At 43.5% G+C, this 22,750-nt stretch overlaps 2 protein-coding genes and 1 non-coding gene across 4 annotated transcripts in view; 1 reads left to right on the top strand and 2 right to left on the bottom strand.

Annotated features, from left to right (window-relative positions):
* Nucleotides 1-4,131: 4,131 nt before the first annotated feature.
* TMIGD3 (transmembrane and immunoglobulin domain containing 3) overlaps nucleotides 4,132-22,750 on the bottom strand; it is an 87,814-nt gene continuing 69,195 nt past the window's right edge. For both annotated transcript variants that reach the window (NM_001302781.1, NM_001302780.1), the window contains 5 exon segments: nucleotides 4,132-4,545; nucleotides 6,554-6,654; nucleotides 7,384-7,450; nucleotides 9,499-9,846; nucleotides 11,496-11,602. In NM_001302781.1, coding sequence (NP_001289710.1) covers nucleotides 4,475-4,545; nucleotides 6,554-6,654; nucleotides 7,384-7,450; nucleotides 9,499-9,846; nucleotides 11,496-11,602 — 694 coding nt within the window. In that variant the 3' untranslated portion in view covers nucleotides 4,132-4,474.
* Nucleotides 11,152-11,258, bottom strand: LOC114674872 (U6 spliceosomal RNA). Its single transcript, XR_003725956.1, has one exon. It is a non-coding gene; the product is annotated as a U6 spliceosomal RNA (small nuclear RNA).
* On the top strand, nucleotides 13,395-14,788 carry LOC704623 (interferon-induced transmembrane protein 3). Its single transcript, XM_001106166.5, has one exon. The coding sequence runs from the start codon at nucleotides 13,479-13,481 to the stop codon at nucleotides 13,878-13,880; it is 402 nt and encodes a 133-aa protein (XP_001106166.1). The 5' UTR covers nucleotides 13,395-13,478; the 3' UTR covers nucleotides 13,881-14,788.

The following is a 22,750-nucleotide window of genomic DNA, read 5'->3' as shown; positions in this document are numbered from 1 at the left end:
GAAAATATGGGAGAATTTTTAAAAATATTTTTGTAGAGCATGCCCTTTGAATGTATGTCACAAAGCTCAGAAACCAGAAAAGATTAACTTGACTTCTAAAGTACAATTAAAAAGTCCAAAGTACCATTAAAATGTGAAAAGGCAAATGACAAGCTTAGAAAACACTTTCAAAGCATCTTATAGACATAGAAAGATCATTTGTAAATCAACAGGGGAAAAAAATGTACAACTCAATAGAAAGGACAAGGGATAGGGGTGGGCAATTTGTAGGAGAGAATATATAAATGGCTCAAATATATGAAAAGATACTTGACTTCCCTCATAATAGGGTAAATAATGATTACAACTACAATTAGATAATTTTTTTTCCATCAGTAAGACTGGCAAAATTCAAAAAGTTTGCTAATAGACTGGGCAAGACTAGGGGGAACCAAGACACACATACACTACTGGTGGGAGAGCACATTGGCACAGCTACCACAGAAGATCATTTGGCAAAAGCCAACAACATTCTAAATTATTTTCTAAGAATTTATAAATAATCCTATTTCTAAGGATTTATCCTACCCAAATACATGGAAAATTGCCTACATAACTTGAATTGCAACAGTAATCAAATTGGCTAGAACTCACTGAGGCTTATTACACTTTTAGTACAAATCTAAGTGAGTGGCATGTATTCATGGAATCCTCACAGAACACTGTGAGGTTACAATTATTACAAATTGTAGATAAAGAAATGGAGGCACAGAGAGGTTCAGTAACTTGCCCAAGTTCACATTGCTGCTAAGTAGTGGCTCTGGAACTCAACCCTGGGTAGGCTGGCTCCAGAGTTTGCACGTTTATCCATCATGCTCGATTCTCTGAAACAGCAAAAGATTGAGAAAATCTTCACTGTACACGGAGAGGGGACTGGTTCATTCAGTGCAATGTAGCCATTAAAAAGAATGAGGCAGCTCTGTATGTTCTAATAAAAACAGATACCTACAGTATACTGCAAACTGTTGAACAGAATTATGAATATGCTCTACTCACGTGTAGTACAGTATATGTGTATCTATATATTTAGTATATCTCTGGAAGAAAACACAATGGACCGTCTTGGTGACGGCCTCTGGGGAGAGGAAATTGCTACCTGTGGGACTGAGGGTCTCTAAATATATAGATATAAATAAGAGGACTCAGCAGACAGAAACCAAAGTATCGTCTTTATTATGAACATGGTCAACATTGGAGAATAGAGCTTATACTACAGCTGCAAAGGAGTTCAGAACACTGAACCCCACAACTGAGTTATAAGCTGCACCAGAGCAAGCCCACCCCTCCCAACAAGCAATGCAGTTGTTCAGCCTGCCCCTAAGGAGCTGCAGAAGAGATCACATGCTCTTTCAAAGCTGTACCCAAAAGAGTAAAAGAGGAAGAGGAAGAGAGAAAGTATGTATGCCCAGTTCCTATTCCCAGTCTCACATGTCAGACAGCCCCCTCTACCTCCCATAGGTGGTCACCGAGGAGTGTTTCCTTAATGGAACTCAGTCTACACCAAAGGAAGCAGGAGTGGGAGAGAAGCACCCACCACAGAACTTTCAAAAATACATTAAATAATATTTTGTGGTCCAGGTGTGGTGGCTCTTGCCTGTAATTCTAGCCTTTTGGGAGGCCAAGGCAGAAAGATTGCTTGAGCCCCAAAATTTGAGACTAGTCTGGGCAATATAGGGAGACCCCATCTTTACAAAAAATAAAATAATCAGCCAGGCATGGTGGTGCACGCCTGTGGTGGGAGGATTACTTGAGCCCAGGAGGTTGAGGCTACAGTGAGCCAAGATTACACCACTGTACTCCAGCCTGGGTGGCAGAATGAGACTCTGTCTTAATAATAATAATAATAATAATAATAATAATAATAATAATAATAACTTGCAAAATCAAGTTAAGAAAATTGAAGTCCAAGGAGATGAAATAATTTATTCAATGACACCTGGCTAAAAATAAATGGCAGGACAAAAATTTAAATCAAGTCCTCTGGCTTCAAATTCTTTGCATCTGGCCTCCACACCAAGCTGCCCCACAGCACTTGCGGTGGCAAAGGAGACGAGAAAGGCAAAGAGTCAAGTGATGTGATCCAGAGAGCATGTTCTTTCTGAGAGAGAGCGGCTGCTGCTGGAAGCTGGATTTTGAGGGAGAAGCCAGTGGAAGAGAGTTTAATTTAAAAAAGAAGTAGTCTGTCTGTGGGAATGAACAGGTCTAGAAGACAGACGGGTTTAAGGGCGATAGTTCAGTGAGGCGGCCACAGCACCACTAGGGCAGCCAGCCCCACGAGGGCAGCAGAGACCCAGGAACGGTCTTCTCCCGTTCGCTGATCTTAGGAAGTGCACACAGGGAGGCCTCTTGAGCTTTCAACTGTTTCCAAACTCGGGGCTGACATGAAACAATCCTGCCATCCCTGAAGCTAGAGGCCATATTAGCTTTCCAGTTCAGGGCCAGCACCTTTTAAACATAATGGCAAGAGTAGAGTAAGCACTATCACATGGCATCTACTTGTATAAGAAATATCAAATTAATTGCCCTTTCCTGTTTTCTTGAAGCTGCCCATTTTTTTTAAACGGTATAGCCCTAAACAGAGTCTTGTTTTTTTGTCTTCACACTATGCAGCCAGCCTTGATGGAGGATAAAATGAGTAATTAAATGATTGACCCCAGATTCAAAGATCTTTGCTAGGTAAGAGCAGGCTCTTGAATCCTGGATCATGGAATCAGAACAAATCTGTAGGAAAATAGTTTTCCAGACATCGTGAGTGTAAATCTTCCAAGACATCTATAGATGTCTTCATCTGCTGTGGAAGACCTATGTCTGCTATCTTGCCTTGTAGAATGGAATGTCCTAACCAAACCCAAACTGGATTGCTATTTGCAGAACTGATGGGTTAATGACCCCGTTTGTTTAAAATCAATACAGGGCCATAGGGGAAGAATTGGGGCTGTTTTGTGGCTAAGGGAAAAGAGAGCACTCTTTTTTGTTGTTGTTGTTGAGACAGAGTCTTGCTTTGTCGCCCAGACTGGAGTGCAGTGGCCGGATCTCAGCTCACTGCAAGCTCCGCCTCCCGGGTTCACGCCATTCTCCTGCCTCAGCCTCCCGAGTAGCTGGCACTACAGACGCCCGCCACCTCGCCCGGCTAGGTTTTTGTATTTTTTAGTAGAGACAGGGTTTCACCGTGTTAGCCAGGATGGTCTCGATCTCCTGACCTTGTGATCCGCCCGTCTCGGCCTCCCAAAGTGCTGGGATTACAGGCTTGAGCCACCGCGCCCGGCCAAGAGAGCACTTTTGATGTTGTTTGATCTGAGCCTCTGGCAGGAACGTGGGTTGTTCAGAAACACAGAGGTGGGGTATCCACACCCTCATCTCTTCCCATCAGGATGTTGAGTAGCTGTGAATTCCCTACCTTTGGGGAGAGGAGTTAGGGTGGAAGCTGAAGGAAGTGTGTTCATGAAAGATTTTGTGGGAGTCTGGATCTAAACACGCAGGGCATGTGCAGAATCATATCAACAAACAACCTCTCTGTTCCAACTCTGCTCAGACCAGAAGGCCACTTGAGTACCCTGAGGACTGAGGCTGGCCAGCATGCCCATTAGAAGAGATCACGGCACGGTGAAAAGCAGGCTTGTGATGACGGCAGCACAGACAGTGATGGGGAGGCCCTGGAAACTCCCAGAAATAGCAGGAGAGGCCCTATATGGGGAGAGAGGTTATGGATATGCGGGTGGGAGCTAAGAGTGTTGGTGATTCTGGCATGAATGGCAATATAACCTCATTCGCACCCATGGCTGCTGATGTCTCGTTCTTGATTTGTTTTTCCCGATTTGAATGACTATTTCACTTAAGCTATCACACCTTGGTTTCTCATTGATCAAAAGCAGCATCCCTTTAGTCAGGTGGCAGTTTCCCATAAAGGATGAGAAGAATGGCCTTTTCACCAAGAGAAGCTGAGAACCACTGATTTAGTCTATCTCCCTTTCTTTGGGTTGGGCAGCATTTGATACCAATTCAGAAATGAGTTAGAATATTATTCTTTGAAAGAAACGTTTCCAGAAATACTTTTACAGTGATACCCTAGAAGAAGTAACTCATACCTTGCAGTTCATTCAACACTGGCTAGGAATTTATTGGCTAAAAAAATACAAGTGATTTCCTGGCCCCCGATCCAGATTCTCCACCTCTTCTTCACCTCTGACTGATGGAATGCATGAGAACTAAGATCTTGAGATGTTATTTGAGTGCAGCCTTGCTCGGGTTTGGTCCATCATAGCTCCTCTGACTACCGCCGTTGTTACCTGGCTGCAAATGATTGTTGGCAAGGATAGAGGGTCCTTCAGAATTCCTGGGAGATCGGAATCAGTCTCTGAGGTGTGGGCCATTTGTCATGGTGATTATTCTGTTGTAGCATCACTTTATTTATGAACTAAATAAAAGAAATCTTCAGTCACATCTGTTCAGTAGGAGCCATTTCCTTTGGAGTCAGGACACGTGAGAAGGGCTTCAAAGAGTTGCCTACTTTGTTGGGGAATAGAAAGGGAAAATGGAGTTGAGATCTATTGCCTACCCCTGAAGAGTGTTTCTGCAGCAAAAGTTCCAGACTCTATCATGGGGCTTTTATGGGGACTAGACACAAGTTTATTTTCAGGGCCGAGATCAGATATCATTACTGCAAAGCTCATCACTAGGAAAGTCAATAGGAAGGCTTGGTACACAGAGATTGCAATCACCTCTCACCAAGTTTTGGTGATGTGAACACAACTGAACTTCTTCAGAACCCAAGAATGTCAAAGCTAGGAGCCTTGGTTCAGGCTGCCACATTTCAACTGCCTGAGTTTGAGGAAGCAGGCCATGGCTACAACAGGCTGTACAACTTCTTGCTAAAAAGGAATAGCGTTGAGTTCTACGGCCTCATCTTTCATAGTATCATGTGCCTTTCCTTTAGAGCACTGACTCCAGGTGGCAATGTTACATTTGGGTGTTGATGTGTGATAGTTTGTCTTCCTCCCCCTCTACAAGTTCCATGGACACAAATAGTATTTGTTCTGCCCATCTTTGTATCCCCAGCATCTAGCTAGCATGGTCATTTTTTGTTGAACTAATAAATAAAAATATTGGGGGGTATGAGAATGAGACCCTCAATTTCTAGAAAAGAAAACAGACCCAGAAAAGTATAAAGTTGCCCAAGGTCACACCTTAAAAAAGTGATAATGGTTTTAGCAAAAACCTAGACTACAACTGTGTCCCAAAGGGAATGGTCTTGGGCAGACCTGAGAAAGGCATTGTCTTGTCCACATGCCCCACCTTCGCAGTTCCCAAGGCTGCTAGAGGACAAAAGGTCAAGAATGCTATGGGAGCCGCTACTTTCCTTTCTTTAGGGCTCCCATTCTGACCACAGGAACAAAATATCACAGGGGAAGTATGAGGCCTTGCAGCATTTGCTTTGCATTTCAGATTCTTCTGGCTATGGATCCTGGTGTGTCACTAGCAAGGGTTACTAGGAGTGTTTTTCTCTTTTTTTCTGAAATGTTTTTCTTCTACATTTCCATACCCACGGGTGGTTGCAGTCTGTTTTATAATTATGCCTACAGACTCTTCATTGCCTAAGGTGTTCCTGTGGTTTCTGAGAATAAAAAGAAAAATGTAAAACTACTATTAGCCAAACAGTGGCAACTGTGCAATGTTCTTTCTGCTCTGTGTACACTTCAGAGGTTGGCATATTTGCCACATGTTGGTCTGGAGGATTCTCTAAACGGTAAGACCAGCCTTGTCTTACTGACCAGTCATGTCTCTGGTGCTGCCCCACAGGGAAAGGTGGGCACACAGTCCCTTCTCTATTTGGGAATGGGGCAAGCTAAAGATCAGGCTTGAGGCAGGAGAATCACTTGAACCTGGGAGGTGAAGGTCGTAGTGAGCTGAGATCAAGCTGAGATCAGGCTGTACTCCAGCCTGGGCAACAGAGCTTGACAATGTCTCAAAAAAAAAAAAAAAAAGTTAAAATTGGCCAGACATGGTGGCAGGCACCTGTGGGCCCAGCTATTTGAGAGGCTGAGGTGAAAGGATGACTTGAGGCCAGGAGCATGAGGCTGCAGTGAGCTATGATCACACTTCTGCACTCCAGCCTGGGCAACAGGGCAACACCCTGTGTATATGAAAAAGGAGACTCTTCTATACCTGCTTACCCATGGGTCCCAGAAGCTCATTCCTGTGCCAGGAGCCCAAAGTGTGTGTGCTGGGGAGGTAGGTGGCTCTGCAGATGGGAACCTGTGAGGTAGTTGTCTCAGGATCTCCTTCCTTCCTGATCTACACGTGTATCCACTTAAGAAAGCTGCAATGCTCCCTCTGTCACTTCTCATGATGCCTCGTCACCATCCAGCAGATATCTACCCCAGCCCATGGCTGGCTACATTGGTCTCTAGGTGACCAGACAATATCAAGAGCTCTCATTCACTCATTTGAAAGCTGCTCCTTGACCTCTTTCATTTTCTCTAATTCTTGCACACCCCCTCCCCCAACAACTACTTACCCCTTCTATTCCTTTGACTTCTCCTCCTTTTGGTCAAATGACTGATTATAGAGATGATTCCCAAACCCGTGATCAGTATGCAAATGATGAGAATGGACGTCCTAGAAGGAACCACAGCAGATTTCATGTTCCCTGGAAGAAACTGCCTATTGGTTCTTAGCTCTAGATCCCTTTTTCTGGGATTTGCACCCCTGCCCCCACCCAACCCAGTTACAGTAGCTTCTGGCAACTGTATTCCTTTAGAGTGACCCTGTCCTTTGGACCACACTCAATGGGACCTGCTGAGCATCTGACTAAGCTGGGCCAATGAACCCCTTCCTCAGAAATTAACTGTGGATTGGGAATAGGAGAATCCAGTCTCAGACTTGCCAGTTTCTTGAATGGGGGAGAAATAAACTCAGGAACCACAAATGGATGACTGTTAGGGGAAAAAAGAGAAATATACAAGGGCAATACAGAGACAGAAGGAAGGAAACACACAGATTCGAGGCAGATTAGAGACTGAGGTAAATTCGTGATGATGCATCTGACAATTTCCAAGCGTGACCACAACCCTGCTCCTGCACCTCTCTCTCCTTATGATAAATGTCCCCTTTTAATTAAACCAGCTAGAGGACATTTTTGCTGCTTGCAACCAAGAGTCCTAAACTATATTTTTTTTGGAAAGAAACCAAATACTAACATTAAGGATACACAGTTAAGGTGGAGAAATAACGTGCAGCAGAAAAGTTACTGGTACAAATCAACTGTCATATCATACTGTTGTCACGCCAGCCCCTACCTCCACCCCACCGCCCCAAGCCCATTCATCTGCCAAGACTATGACTCACCTGGAGTGGTCAGTCTCACCAACAACTTTGGGAGCCTTGCAGCTTCTGGTTTTGTTGCCTGATAGGTCTAAATCAGAAAGGATTTGCTAAGTCAGGTGAGGCCCATAGCCAGGTCCTGCCTCTGCCTCCCAGCTGTAGCTCTGCCTGTCATTCTCTCAGTCTCCAAAGAGTGAGTTCCCTGGTTGACTTCAGAGTAAAGCAGAGGCACCAAGTACAGTTGTATAAATGTGCCCGGCACAGGGAACAAAGCTGAGGGGACAATCAGGGACCAACATTTAGCCCACACTCTGCTTGCTAGGCCATGCACCCTGCCACTGGGCTCCATGCACCTGAAGGAAGGGGCCCCTTTTCCAGATTTGAACAAAGGCCCCAAATGGACTAGAAGTGGCCCATGGTTAGAGTCCCACAGAGGTCTCTTCCCCATAGAAGGGGATGCCAGAGGCACCAGAGGGCCAATCCTATCCTTAAAGAATTGCTCATTTGGTGATGTAATTGCCATGTTTTTCTTATGACAGCCACCAAAACCCAACGGGAGCAGTGGCACCACGACCACCTACGATGCCCCCTCTGATAAGATGTGGGAGAAGTCTGTGTTTCATTTAAACTAAGGAGTACGTTCAGGTGGGAACATTCTCTTGTCTGAGCCTAAGATTCAGGTCAAGATGCACAGTTAAGTAAAAGGAGAACCACACAAAGTAGAAACACTGTGGGTGTGAACGATATTACATTCCATAAGATGCTTGCTGAATCAATCACTAGTTGGTCAAGTGTTAGCAAAACTCTCTTTCTAGCATGGGGCTAGGTTTCCCAGGGTACCCCTTAAGCCCTTCTGGTTTGTTTTCCTACCAGCATTGTGCTCTGGACTGTAATAGAAAAGGACATCCTTTCTAGAAATGGAAACAAGGAGAAGGCACAGGGGAAAGGAAAAAAAAAAGAAAAGAAGAAGAAAGAAAGGCTAGTGCCTTCCGTAAGTCCTCTGTCTGGGAGACAGAGGTTTTCTAGTGCAAAAGGAGGTTTTCATCATTCAACAGAAGGAACCTGAGTGAATGTCTGGAAATCCTAAGTCTTAGCTCCAGCCAAGAGTCACAGTTGGTTAACTCAGACTTTTCTGCTGTGGGTTCCAGTTCCACCCATACCTTCTCAGCGGTCTCCAAATATAAACTGCACATTCCTTAAAAGCAAAAGAGGGTGCTTACTAGCTGGACCACTAGTTGGATATTTATATCTGTAAATTATTATTATTTTTTGAGACAGGGTCTCATTCTGTCGTCCTGGCTGAAGTGCAGTGGTGCAATCATGGCTCACTGCAGCCTCAACCTCCCTGGACTCAGATGACCCTCCCATCTCAGCCTCCCGAGTAGCTGGGACTACAGGCAGGCACCACCACATCCAGCTAATTTTTGTATTTTTTGTAGAGACCGGCTTTCTCCATGTTGCCCAGGGTGGTCTTAAACTCCTGGGCTCTAGCAATCCACCAGCCTCAGCCTCCCAAAGCGCTGGGATTACAGGAGTGAGCCATGGCACCTGGCTACCTCCATATATTATTAAATTATTTAAGCTGACAGTTAGCAGGCATCTGGGTCATTTTTTGCAGCCTCAGACACCTCTCAAGAAACTAATCTTCAAGATTCTAGACCCACAAGGCACACAGACATCTTCTTTTTTTTTTTTTTTTTTTGGAGACTGACTCTCACTCTATCGCCCAGGCTGGAGTGCAGTGGCACAATCTCGTCTCACTGCAACCTCTGCCACCTGGTTCAAGCGATTCTCACACAGACATTTAATAACAACTTCAAAGCCTTTCAACACAAAGATCTCACATCTATTAGACCCTGTCAGCCCTCTTCTAAGGTCCTTAAACCAGATTGCTGCAAGGGAAGAGAAGTTCTAAAAGTGCCCCAGGGCACAGACACCCTCCTCGTCCCCAACTTCCACTATTCCCCAGCACTGTTAATGACCACCCTATGTTTGCTGGTGGAAGAGAGAGGCCAGGCAGGCCCAAAGTACCCAGTGGGAGTCTGAGTTGGGGCTCACTGGCTTCAGGGGGTGCTCTCTTAGCAGCAAACACCCATGGCCGTGGGTCACATCCAGCCAGACCCCAGGCAGGCTCCTTACCTTTTCCAGACCAAAAGTCATTGGCCAGGGTTCCTTTGTTGTCAGTTACAATCAGCTCTGTAAAATCCATGTCATCCCTGGCAAAGTCCCGCTGGATGCCACACCAGTACCAGCCCGTGTCCTCTTTGGTCAGGCAGGACATAGTAACAATGAGCTGGTTCCCTGTGTCCCTCAGGGCCACATGATTGGTGCTGTTGGGGGAGAAGGCGATGATGTTGCAGTAGTCACGGAAATAGCCTCGGCACCAGTATTTGGGGTGATCCTTGTAGCGAGCATTGTAGTTGCAGATGGCAGAAGCCGTGTCCAGCACAAAGCTTTCCTTGACCTTTTCATCCATGACCATGGCATCTGTGAAAACACACACACACGCACACTTGCACACACACAAGCACCACTGTTCTCTCAAAACATTGCAGCTCCTGACCTCCTGAAGGATAATTAATTAAAGAATTGGAGGCTAATTTTTTGCCTCTTTTTGATTGGCAACTGTTATGGGCTGAACTATGTCCCCTTCAAAACTCATATGTTTCCATCCTAACTTCCAGTGACTCCAGAATGTGACTGTATTTGGATATAAGGCCTTCAAAGAGATAATTAAGTGAACATAGGGTCATTGGGGTAGTCCTTAATTCAATTCAGCTGATGTCCTTATAAAAAGGAGAGATGAAGACACTGACAATACAAACAGAGGAATGGCCCATGAGGACACAGCCAGAAGGCAGTCATCTGCAAACCCAGAGATGGCCTCAGAATGAAACCAAACTTGCCAGACGCCTTGATCTTGAACTTACCACCTTCATAACAGAAGGAAATAAATGTCCATTGTTTCAGCCGCCCAGGCTGTGGTTTTGTTGCTGTTGTTGTTATCACAGCCCTAGTAAACTGATAAAGCAACCCTGGAGAAGTCTTTTTCCCTGGCTTAAGAGTGGGTAAAATATGGAGGCCTCCTACCACTGCGTGACAGAGGTCCTTGAAGAGCCTGAGGCTTACCGTTAGAAGGCCCTCTGTCCCTAGCTCCCAACCCACCTTAGCACCCTCAGAAAGAAAGTGAGGTTTGGAGGCTTCTGCTGGCTGCACAGGGCTAAAAACAGAGGAAGTCATGTTCTGTCTTTAGGGGATAAGAACTTCATGTTCCCTCCATACAAGACCAACATAGGCACCCCTATCATCTCAGGATATTGCACAATGAGGAAGTCGTGCACACCACGTCCAGCTTGACCATGGGAGGGAAAGTGTCTGACCAAGAAGAGAAGATGGGACAGCAGAGCCCATCCTTCTCTCAGCCTTCCAGATGTATAGCAAAGACTATTAAAATGCAGGCTCAGCTTCTTTATAACATTTTGTTTTCATAACAACCCCACAAGGAAGATAGCATGATCTTCAGTTTATAAGTATGAATGCTGACCCAGAGAAAGGTTCAGCAACTCTAAATGCCACGCAACTGAAGGTCAGACAGAGCTAGGAAAAGGCCAGTGTTCCACGTCTCATCTTTGGGAACAAGCACGAGTGGAAAGGGGAAAGTCATGTCCTCATATATGTGCACATATATTTTTGAGGGGACAAGGGGGAAGGGGAACCTGGGTGAACTAAAAGAGAAAATGCAGAGCTCTTTATTTTATTTTATTTTATTTTATTTTAGTGGAGATGTTGGGGAAAAATATGGAATGCATAATGAATTTGCATGTCAGCCTTGCACAAGGGCCATGCTAATCTACTCTGTATCATTCTAATTTTAGTATATGTGCTGCCAAAGTGAGTGCAGAGTCATCATTTTAGTCAAGCTTTTCAATTTCCTCACAAACTCTCTTATCTGAGCTAAGAACAAGAACTAATATGGACAAGACCTATTTTCATCGCCTTTTATTTTCCCATCCCACTCCTTAGACGGTCCGGTTCGAGTTAATAAGCAGGGACTCCAAGTAGGAGAGGACTTCAGTGCAAAGTCTCTGGAAAGGGCACAGCTTAAAGGGCTGGAGCTGTTCCTTCCCGCATCCTACCTGAAAAGAGAGCCAAGGAGAGTAGAATGAAGAGCCACATGACTGGAAGGAAGCAAACTTTCAACTGGAATGACAGAATGCACCCAGGAAGCCCAGGAATTCTGAATCTGTTTAAGGGAAACACATATGCTTGAGTTTAATATGGCTTTATCCTGGTTTGAAGAGACCAATGAAAAAGGAAAACAACCAGTTAGTCCAAGCAGTGCTGCCATGTATAAGTACACCGCACAACGCACCACACCCCATGCTCTTCATAGACATAAACTTACTGACGGGGCAACCAAGAAAATTCTGGGCAATAGAGATCGCCCTCCTGCATAAATAGGCTCTGGCCCACACTCAGAAAAGCACACACAGACAACCATCACTGGTACCCATTTGTATGTGCTCTACTGTGCCCTGTCCTGCTGCCGATGGTCCTGGCATCATCAGAGGCCACTTTTGTCTGTCTACCACTCTTGGAAGCCCAATTTCTTACATAGCTGAAAGAAATCCTAGTAATCAGATTCCTAACTAACCCAGCTCCCAAGTGGACACTGCAGGCTCATCTGGGGAGTACAGCCAGAGGTGGAGCATGCCAGCTGTCAGTAGCCTGCATGCCTGGGACGGGGAACATGTGAGCAGGTGGAAGTGTGGGTGTTTGGATGGCCGCAGTTTGGGCTGCCGTCTTCAGACTTCCTGAAAGCTTTCCTGAGAAGAGCTGGGACAAAGCAAGAAGATTCGTATTTGCAGCAGCAGCAGCTTCTCCTGATTCTAATGGGACTCCTGTGCTCTGACCACTGGCTTTAAAAGTTTGAATTATTGAACCACCTCTCCGGTGAAGTTAAGCTGGGTGCTACTTATCACATCCCAGAGCCAGCACGTCCCATCAAGGGTCATATATAGATTGTTCAGGTTATGCAATAATGTCCTCTCTGAAGGAAGGGGAGCCTGTCTCTAATTAATGTGAAGTCAGCATGTGGGGCAGCAGCAAGCCTGCATCATGGTAGGTTTTTATCTACATCACCTCAGTTGCTCCTCATCAAAAACCTCCATGAGTTTCACAAATAAATTACATAAATATAAAAGGAAGGAAGGAAAGGAGAATCTATGGATCAAAAGGGACTTAAGAGACATATTGACAAATTATAATATGTGGAACTTAACTTGGATCCTGATTGAAGCAAACAATTTAGAATATATGGACATCGATACTATTAGGATATAATTCTTCAATTTATTTTTTGAGATGTGATAATGGCATTGCCATAGCCAACCTTCAGGATGGCTCCTGGAATTCATGCCCTTATGTAGTCCCTTCCCACACTGAATCAGGACTGGCCTGTGTGATCAATAAAATATAGCAGAAGTGATGGCACGTGATTTCAGAGGCTAGGTCATAAAAGGCATGCAACTTCCACCCTAGTCTCTCATGCTGCTCCCTCTTGGGAAAGTCAGTCACCATGCTGTGAGAACTCTTAAGCAGGCCATAGAGGGGCCCGTATGGAAAAACCAATTCACCAGACATGTGAGAGTTATCTCAGAAGTGGATCCTCCAGCCACTGTCAAACCTTCAGAAAACTGCAGACCTAGCACACTCATGAGACACCATGCATTAACCACCCAATCATGCCCCCTGAATTCCTGACCCATAGAAACCATAAGAGATGATAAAGGATTGCTGTTTGAAGCCTCTAAGTTTTGGGTATAATTTGTTGCACAGCAATGAATAATTAATACAAATATTGTGATTATATTTTTAAGAGGCAGTCCTTATCTCTGACAATACTTCATGCAAAACAAACACACTCAGCATTGCTCAGAGATGGCAACATGAAACCAAAGAAAGCAGCAAAAAGAGAAATGGATTGCGCACAGATATCGGCAAAATACCCAAGACATGAAAAAGTATCTTTAAAGGAGAAATCGAAACTACTAGGGAAAGGGAGGGCCCACTGAGAACCATCCCACTAACCTGACCACTGCTGGCCTTCGCAGGACACCATGAACCGCACGGTCCAAACCGTCTTCTCTCCTGTCAACAGCGGCCAGCCCCCCAGCTATGAGATGCTCAAGGAAGAGCACAAGGTGGCTGTGCTGGGGGCGCCCCACAACCCTGCTCCCCCGACGTCCACCGTGATCCACATCCGCAGCGAGACCTCCGTGCCTGACCATGTTGTCTGGTCCCTGTTCAACACCCTCTTCATGAACCCCTGCTGCCTGGGCTTCATAGCATTCACCTACTCCGTGAAGTCCAGGGACAGGAAGATGGTTGGCGACCTGACTGGGGCCCAGGCCTATGCCTCCACTGCTAAGTGCCTGAACATCTGGGCCCTGATTTTGGGCATTCTCATGACCATTCTGCTCACTGTCATCCCAGTATTGATCTACCAAGCCCATCGATAGATCAGGAGACATCATTCAGGCCAGGAGCTCTGCCTATAACTTGTATCCCACGTGCTCCACCTTCCATTCCTGGTCCTGCCCCGGGAGCCGAGTCCTGTATCAGCCCTTTATCCTCACACACTTTTCTACAATGGCATTCAATAAGGTATACATGTTTCTGGTTACAAAAAAAAAAAAAAAAGTATCTTTAAAGTAAATGAAAGTGCTAGAGTTACAGAGAATGAATGATGTATCTACTAGTATTCTGAATATTACTTGGTGCATTAATTCCATAGAATTAACTTTCATTCTATTTAGATGTGTAAATAGGAAGGTAAATAGGCAATAAGAATAAACCAAATACTTTTTAAGACATCTTTTAGAAATCCAAACTGAAAAGTTTATAGATGAAATAACTTAATATCTAAAATTTCAAGATAGTCAGGCAGGGTAAGCGGATACAGGCACAAATGAAACAAGATTGGCCATAATTTGATAATTGCTAAACAGAATAATAGATAAATAAGGGGTCCTTCTTCTAGTCTGCTATAGTTTGTATATTTGACCCTCCAAACCTCACACTGAAATTTGATCCCCTATGTTGGAGGTGGGGTCTAGTGGGAAGTATTTAGGTCATGGGGGCGGATCCCTCATGAATGTCTTGGTGCTGTCATTGTCATCATGGTAATGAGTGAATTCTCAATTAGTTCCCATGAGAGCTGATTGTTTCAAAGTGTCTGGCACCTCCCCACACCCTGCTTCCCTTGCTTTCACCATGTGATCTCTGCATGCTGGCTCCTCTTTGCCTTCCACCATGGGTGGAAGCAGCATGAGGCCCACACCAGAAGCCAAACAGGTCCCAGCACCATGCTTCTTATACAGCCTGTAGAACTGTGAGCCAAATAAACCTCTTTCCTTCATAAATAACCTGTTCTCTTATAGCAACACAAACAGACTAAGACATAGTCACTCCACTTTTGTATGTTTGAAGTTTTCCATAAGAAAAAGTAAAAATCAAAAAACAAAAACAACTTCAACACAGGTATTATTAATCTGATCTTACGAATGAAGAAAATTGAGGCTCAGAAGTTTAAGTAGCTTGCCCCCATGCACACAGCTAGTAGAGCCACTGTGATTTGGTGGTAAATCTGGGAGGAAAACAAACATTGTGCTGCTTTCCCAATAGTGATAATACTGTAAAATTGTAGAGCATATTAGAATTTACAAAGGATCTTTACAGACATCTGTCATCTGAGTAGCTGGAGCAAGATGCAGCCCAAGTTTTCTTATGCCCATCATACTCGGCTATAGTAGCTAAGAGCAGTTTCTCTAGAAAATGTGCATTTTGTTAAAAGAAACTGAATATACAAGTGGACTATGGCCAGAGCATATATGAAAATAGAATCCTGACCTGCAACCTGCAGCAACCTGCTCAGGAAACCAACTGGTAATCAATAAATAGTAAGCCAGCCTGCTGTAAGTCAGACTAACAGGAAGTCAGATTGCTATCTTAAGCCAGAAAGCCAAACAATAGCCCCTTTAGCAATCAACCCAAAATGGCCAGGACTCAAAGCAGTCAGGCAAGAGACATAAATAAAGGGCATCTAAATAGGAAGAGAAGTCAAACTACCCATGTTTGTGGATGACATGATTCTATAACAAGAAAATCCCACAGTCTCAGCCCAAAAGCTCCTTCAGCTGATAAACAACTTCAGCAAAGTTTCAGAATACAAAATCAGTGTATACCAATCACTAGCATTCCTATAAACCAAGAACAGCCAGGCCGAGAGCCAAATCAAGAATGCAATCCCATTCACAATTGCCACAAAAGGATAAAATACCTAGGAATACAGCTTACCAGGGAGGTGAAAGATCTCTACAATGAAAATTACAAGACACAGAAAAACATACCATGCTCATAGATAGGAAGAATCAATATCATTAAAATGGCCATATTGTCCAAAGCAATTCACAGATTCAATGTGATTCCTATCAAACTACAAATGACGTTCTTCACAGAACTAGAAAAGATTACTTAAAAATTGATATGGAATCAAAAAAGAGCCCAAATAGCTAAGGCAATCCTAAGCAAAAAGAACCAAGCTGGAGGATATGACATTACTCAACTTCAAACTATACTACAGGACTACAGTAACCAAAACAGCATGGTACTGGTACAAAAACAGACACATAGATGAATGGAATAGAACAGAGAACCCAGAAATAAAGCTACACATCTACAACCATCCAATCCCTGACAAAACCGACAAAACAAGCAGTGGGGAAAAGACTTCCTATTCAATAAATGGTGCTGGGATAACTGGCTAGCCATATGCAGAAGATTGAAACTGGATCCCTTCCTTACACCATATTCAAAAATCAACTCAGGCAGATTAAAGATTTAAATGTAAAACCCAAAACTATAAAAACCCTGGAAGGCAAACTAGCCAATACCATTCTGGACATAGGAATGGGCAAAGATTCCATGACGAAATGGCCAAAAGCAACCACAACAAAAGCAAAAATTGACAAATGGGATCCAATTAAACTGAAGAGCTTCTCTGCACAGCAAAATAAATTATGGGAAAAGTATAATTTCCCATAAACTACAAACTATTCATCTGACAAAGGTCTAATATCCAGCATCTATAAGGAACTTAAACAAATTTACAAGAAAAAAACAGCCCATTAAAAAGTAGACAAAGGACATGAACACTTTTCAAAAGAAGACATACATGTGGCCAAGAAGCATGTGAAAAAAAGTTCAATATCACTGATCATTAGAGAAATGCAAATCAAAACCAAAATGAGATACCATCTCACACCAGTCAGAATGGCTATTATGAAAACGTCAAAAAATAACAGATGCTGGTGAGGTTGCAGAGAAAAGAGAACACTTAGATATGCTGTTGGTGGGAGGGTAAATTAGTTCAACTAGTATACTAATTGAACCAATTACTAAATAAAATTAGTTCAATTCATGTATAACTAATTTGTGAAAAGCTGTATGGCAATTCCGCAAAGAGCTAAAAACAGAACTATCATTCAACCCAACAATCCCAATACTGGGTATATACCCAAAGAAATATAAATTGTTCTATCATAATGACACATACATGTGTATGTTCACAATAGCAAAGACATGGAATCAACATAAGTACCCATCAATGGCAGACCGGATTTTAAAAAAAGTGGTACATATACACCATGGACTACTATGCGACCATGAAAAAGAACAAGATCATGTCCTTTGCAGGAACATAGATGGAGCTGGAGGCCATTATCCTTAGTAAACTAATGCAGTAACAAAAAAACAAATATTGCATGTCCTCCCTTATAAGTGGGAGCTAGATAATGATAAAACATGGAGACAAAGAGGGAAACAATAGACACAGGGGCTTACTTGAGGGTGGAGGGTGGGAGAAGGTAGAAGAGCAGAAAAAATAATTGTTGGGTACTAGGCTTAGAACCAGGGTGATGAAATAATCTCTACAACAAACCTATGAAGTTACCTATATAACAAACCTGCACAGGTATCCCTGAACCTAAAATAAAAGTTTAAAACATAAAAAAAATTAAAAATTTTTAAAAAGAGATATTAAAAAATACCCAGGACTTGATTAGTAACTGAAAAACTCCCCTAATTTTTGTCCCCAGTTTCAACTTAGGATCAACCAAGAAAGCCAAATATGTGCCCCCAGTTAATCAAATAGGCTGCCCCATTTCTAGTTACCCTGCCTACAGCTTCCCCATGCCAACAGCCTCCAATCAAGGTACACCTAAAGCCTCTCCCTTTTTTCACTGATGAAAAAAATTAATTGAACAGCCATTAGTCGAAGATGGCTCTGGCGCCTTGGATTCCTACATAACAAACAGAAACCCAACTCAGTGCAAACAGTAAAACAAAACTTAAGCTTAACGAATCAGAAAACACCAACCTAACCTTGAACTAGGGACTTTCCACTTTAACCAATAAAATATATTTTCTTTGTCTTACTTTCACAAATATCTCATAAAAGTTTCCTCTCTTGCCCCCTTTGGTGGAGCACTGAACCACTTGCAGTCTGGTGCTGCCCAATTCATGAATCATTGAATGCTCAAATAAACTCATTAAAATTTGAATGTGCCTAAGTTTGTGTTTGTATGCTACTATAAATGTTTCCCACTCTTCTGCCTACCTTTGAGTCTCTGCCAAAATGCAGGTGACTACAGCTGACCCCCTTGCTATAGCAAGCTCAGAATAAATAGCCTTTGCTTCTTCTCATTAGGTGGGTCTCTACTTTTTTCCCCAGTTGACTTGATTTTAAAAATAAGGCAAATAAACCCACTTACTCAACATCCACCCTAGTTCCAGCTTATTCATATGGAGGAAAGGGAGGAAGCAAACCTCAGTTTTGTCTGGGTGGCCTTTTTAATCTTATTCCTTTAGAATAAAAGTCTGCAGTTATCCTTTACCATTTAGCTGAAAGAGGGCAAGCCAGAAGAGGGGCTCCTGGGAGATTCCTGTGACACTAATCTCTAAACCTGAAACCAGAGTGGATCTTGTCACTTCTAACCAAGCTCCTCACCGTGATTCTTCATTCATCTTTTTTGAGTTTACTTTGAAATACATTTATTTTCACTGTAAGGACTCCTGGGCTTACGGAACACCTTAAGTCAGAAGATTCCCTTTAGACAAAAATAAAAAAACAACTCCCAGCAAGCTATCAGTGGACTTGCTAAGCAGCGGCAATCAGAAAAAGAAAAAAAGAGAGAGAGAGAGCAACAGAGAGGAGGAAGAGGAAGAGGGAAGAAAAGAAAAAAGTAAAAGCAGTTCTGAAACTCAGGAGCTAAGGATACCAAATGACTCAGGACAGAATGCTGTTTTGTCTTGAGGGAAGTGGTCCATTTAAATCAAGTTTTAAAAAACAGGGCAGTGTTAAGTGTTTCTATGGCAACGTAGTGTACAACGTAGTGTATCTACATTAGAAGCTGTTTGTAAATTAAGAAGCATGGTGTGGGGATTACCAGGAGACTGAGGGCTGCAGGACCCTTCCTCTCATTTCTCCAATGGGGCAAAAGTTGTTCCAAGGTGAACAGTGTGCCTGAGACTCCTGAAGCCCTAGAATAAACCTAGGGCCTCATCCTGGAAGTGCCTTTTAAATACTACAAATTAGAAGGGAAACACCTAGAATTATTGATTCCTGGGCTGGCAGGAGGAGAAGCAAGGCTCCTTTGCTGAAATGAAACGTTAAGATAAATTTGGTTATCAGGCTCTGGCCTAAAATTAGGTTCAGGACAAACCTTCAGGACTGGCTAAGTGTGGGGAAAAGGAAGAGAGATCAGCCTGTTACTGTGTCTATATAGAAAGAAGTAGACATAAGAGACTCCATTTTGTTCTGTATTTGTGATGCTGTTAATCTGTGACCCTACCCCCAACCTTGTCCTTTGCAAGAGACATGTGTTGTGGTGACTCAAGGTTTAATGGATTTTGGGCTGTGCAGGATGTGTCTTTGTTAAACAAATGCCTGAAGGTAGCTTGCTGGTTAAAAGTTATCACCATTCGCTTAATTTCAACTACCCAGAGACACGTACACGGCCAAAGGTCGCAGGGACCTCTGCCTAGGAAAGCTAGATATTGTCTAAGATTTCTCCCCATGTGATAGACTGAAAGTATGCAGCTAAAAGGTTTATGGAGATGTTTGCATATGCATCTCAAGGCACAGCATTGTCCTTTGAACTTATTCATGTCACAGAGGTGTTTGTTCATATGTCTTACTGCCGATTTCCTCTTTTTTCTTTGATCCTATTGTCCTGCCACTCCCCTGTCTTTAAGATGGTAAAGATAATTATCAATAAATACTAAGGGAACTCAGAGACCGGGGCTGGCGTGGGTCCTCTGTAAGCTGAGCGCCTTTCCCCTGGGCCCCCGCTTTTCTTTCTCTATACTTTGTCTCTGTGTCTTATTTCTTTTCTCAAGTCTCTCGTTCCACCTTACGAGAAACACCCACAGGTGTGGAGGGGCAGGCCACCCCTTCATCTGGTGCCCAATGTGGAAGCTTTTCTCTAAGGTGAAGGTACGCTGGAGCGTGGTCACTGAGGACAAGTCGACGAGAGACTCCCGAGTACGTCTACAGTCAGCCTTGCGGTAAGCTTGTGCGCTCGGAAGAACCTAGGGTAACAATGGGGCAAACTAAGAGTAAATATGCCTCTTATCGCAGCTTTATTAAAATTCTCTTAAAAAGAGGGGGAGTTAAAGTCTCTACCAAAAATCTAATTACGCTATTTCAAACAATAGAGCAGTTTTGTCCATGGTTTCCGGAACAGGGAACTTTAGATCTAAAAGACTGGGAAAAAATTGGCAAAGAATTAAAACAAGCAAGTAGGGAAGGTAAAATCATTCCGCTCACAGTATGGAATGATTGGGTCATTATTAAAGTAGCTTTAGAACCATTTCAAACAGAAGAAGATAGCGTTCCAATTTCTGATGTCCCTAAAAGCTGTGCAGTAGATTGTGAAAAAGAGGCAGGGATAGAATCCCGGAAAGGAAAGGAAAGTTCACACTGTGAATGTGTATCAGAGCCGGCTATGGCTCGGTCAACGCAAAATGTTGACAATAATCAATTACAGGAGGTAGTGTATCCTGAAACGTTAAAATTAGAAGAAAAAAATCCAGAATTAGCAGAGCCATCAGAGTCTAGACCACGATGGCCAACTGCTCTTCCAGCAGTTCAGATGCCTGTAAATTTACAACCTCAAATGCAGGTTAAACAAGTACAAACTCCAAAAGAAGATCAAACAGAAAAAGATAGAGTCTCTATCATGGCAATGCCATTCCAAATGCAGTGTCCACAATATCAGCCGGTAGAAGATAAGACCCAGCCGCCAGTAGCCTATCAATACTGGCTGCCAGCTGAACTGCGGTATCGGCTGCCCCCAGAAAATCCATGTGGACAGCCAGGAACATTTCCAGCGCCACAGGGCAGGTCGCCATATCCTCAGCCGCCCACCATGAGACTTAATCCTACAGCACCGCCTAGTACACAGGGTAGTGCGTTACATAAAATTATTGATGAGGCAAGAAAACAAGGAGATATTGAGGCGTGGCAATTCCCAGTAATATTAGAAGCAAGACCACCTGGAGAAGGGGCCCAAGAGGGAGAGCTTCCCGTAGCTGAAGCCAGATATAAGTCTTTTTCTATAAAAATGCTAAAAGAAATGAAAGAGGGAGTAAAACAGTATGGATCCAACTCTCCTTACATGAGAACATTATTAGATTCCATTGCTCATGGACATAGACTCATTCCTTATGACTGGGAGATTCTGGCAAAATCCTCACTCTCACCCTCTCAATTTTTACAATTTAAGACTTGGTGGATTGATGGGGCACAAGTACAGGTCCGAAAACATAGGACTGCCAATCCTCCAATTGACATAGATGCAGATCAACTATTAGGAATAGGTCAAAATTGGAGCACTGTTGACCAACAAGTAATAATGCCAAATGAGGCCATTGAGCAAATTAGGGCTATCTGCCTTAGGGCCTGGGAGAAAATCCAAGACCCAGGAACTGCCTGCCCCTCCTTTAATACAATAAGACAAGGCTCTAAAGAGCCCTACCCTGATTTTGTAGCAAGACTTCAAGATGCTGCTCAAAAGTCAATTACCGATGAGAATGCCCGTAAGGTCATAGTGGAGTTGATGGCATATGAAAACGCCAATCCTGAATGTCAATCAGCCATTAAGCCATTAAAAGGAAGGGTTCCCGCAGGATCAGATGTAATCTCAGAGTACGTTAAGGCCTGCGATGGAATTGGAGGAGCTATGCATAAAGCTATGCTTATGGCTCAAGCAATCACAGGAGTTGCTTTAGGAGGACAGGTTAGAACATTTGGGAGAAGATGTTATAATTGTGGTCAAATTGGTCATCTAAAAAAGAATTGCCTAGTCTCAAATAAACAAAATGTAACTACTCAAGCTACTACAAGAACAGATAAAGAGCCACCTGGCCTATGTCCAAGATGTAAAAAGGGAAAACATTGGGGTGATCAATGTCGTTCTAAATTTGATAAAAATGGGCAACCACTGTCGGGAAACGAGAGGAGGGGCCAGCCTCAGGCCCCGCAACAAACTGGGGCATTCCAAATTCAGCCCTTTGTTCCTCAGGGTTTTCAGGAACAACAACCCCCACTGTCACAAGTGTCTCAGGGAATAAGCCAGTTATCACAATACAGCAATTATCCCCCGCCACAAGCGGCAGTGCAGCAGTAGATTTATGCACCATACAAGCAGTCTCTCTGCTTCCAGGGGAGCCTCCTCGAAAAATCCCCACAGGGGTATATGGCCCATTGCCTGAGGGGACTGTAGGACTAATCTTAGGAAGATCAAGTTTAAATCTAAAAGGAGTTCAAATTCATACTGGTGTGGTTGATTCAGACTGTAAAGGCGAAATTCAATTGGTTATTAGTTCCTCAATTCCTTGGAGTGCCAGTCCAGGAGACAGGATTGCTCAATTATTACTCCTACCTTATATTAAAGTTGGAAACAGTGAGATAAAAAGAACAGGAGGGTTCGGAAGCACTGATCCGACAGGAAAGGCTGCATATTGGGCAAATCTGGTCTCTGAGAGCAGACCTGTGTGTAAGGCCATTATTCAAGGAAAACAGTTTGAAGGGTTGGTAGACACTGGAGCAGATGTCTCTGTCATTGCTTTAAATCAATGGCCAAAAAATTGGCCTAAACAAAAGGCTGTTACAAGACTTGTCGGCGTAGGCACAGCTTCAGAAGTGTACGAAAGTACAATGATTTTACATTGTTTAGGACCAGATAATCAAGAAAGTAATGTTCAGCCAATGATTACTTCAATTCCTGTTAATCTATGGGGTCGAGATTTATTACAGCAATGGGGTGCG

The sequence above is a fragment of the Macaca mulatta genome, chromosome 1 (genome assembly GCF_049350105.2).
Source record: "Macaca mulatta isolate MMU2019108-1 chromosome 1, T2T-MMU8v2.0, whole genome shotgun sequence".
In the NCBI taxonomy this organism is placed as follows: Eukaryota; Metazoa; Chordata; class Mammalia; order Primates; family Cercopithecidae; genus Macaca; species Macaca mulatta.
The sequence above is the reverse complement of the archived record's forward strand: the minus strand, read 5'-3'. Positions and strand labels throughout refer to the sequence as shown.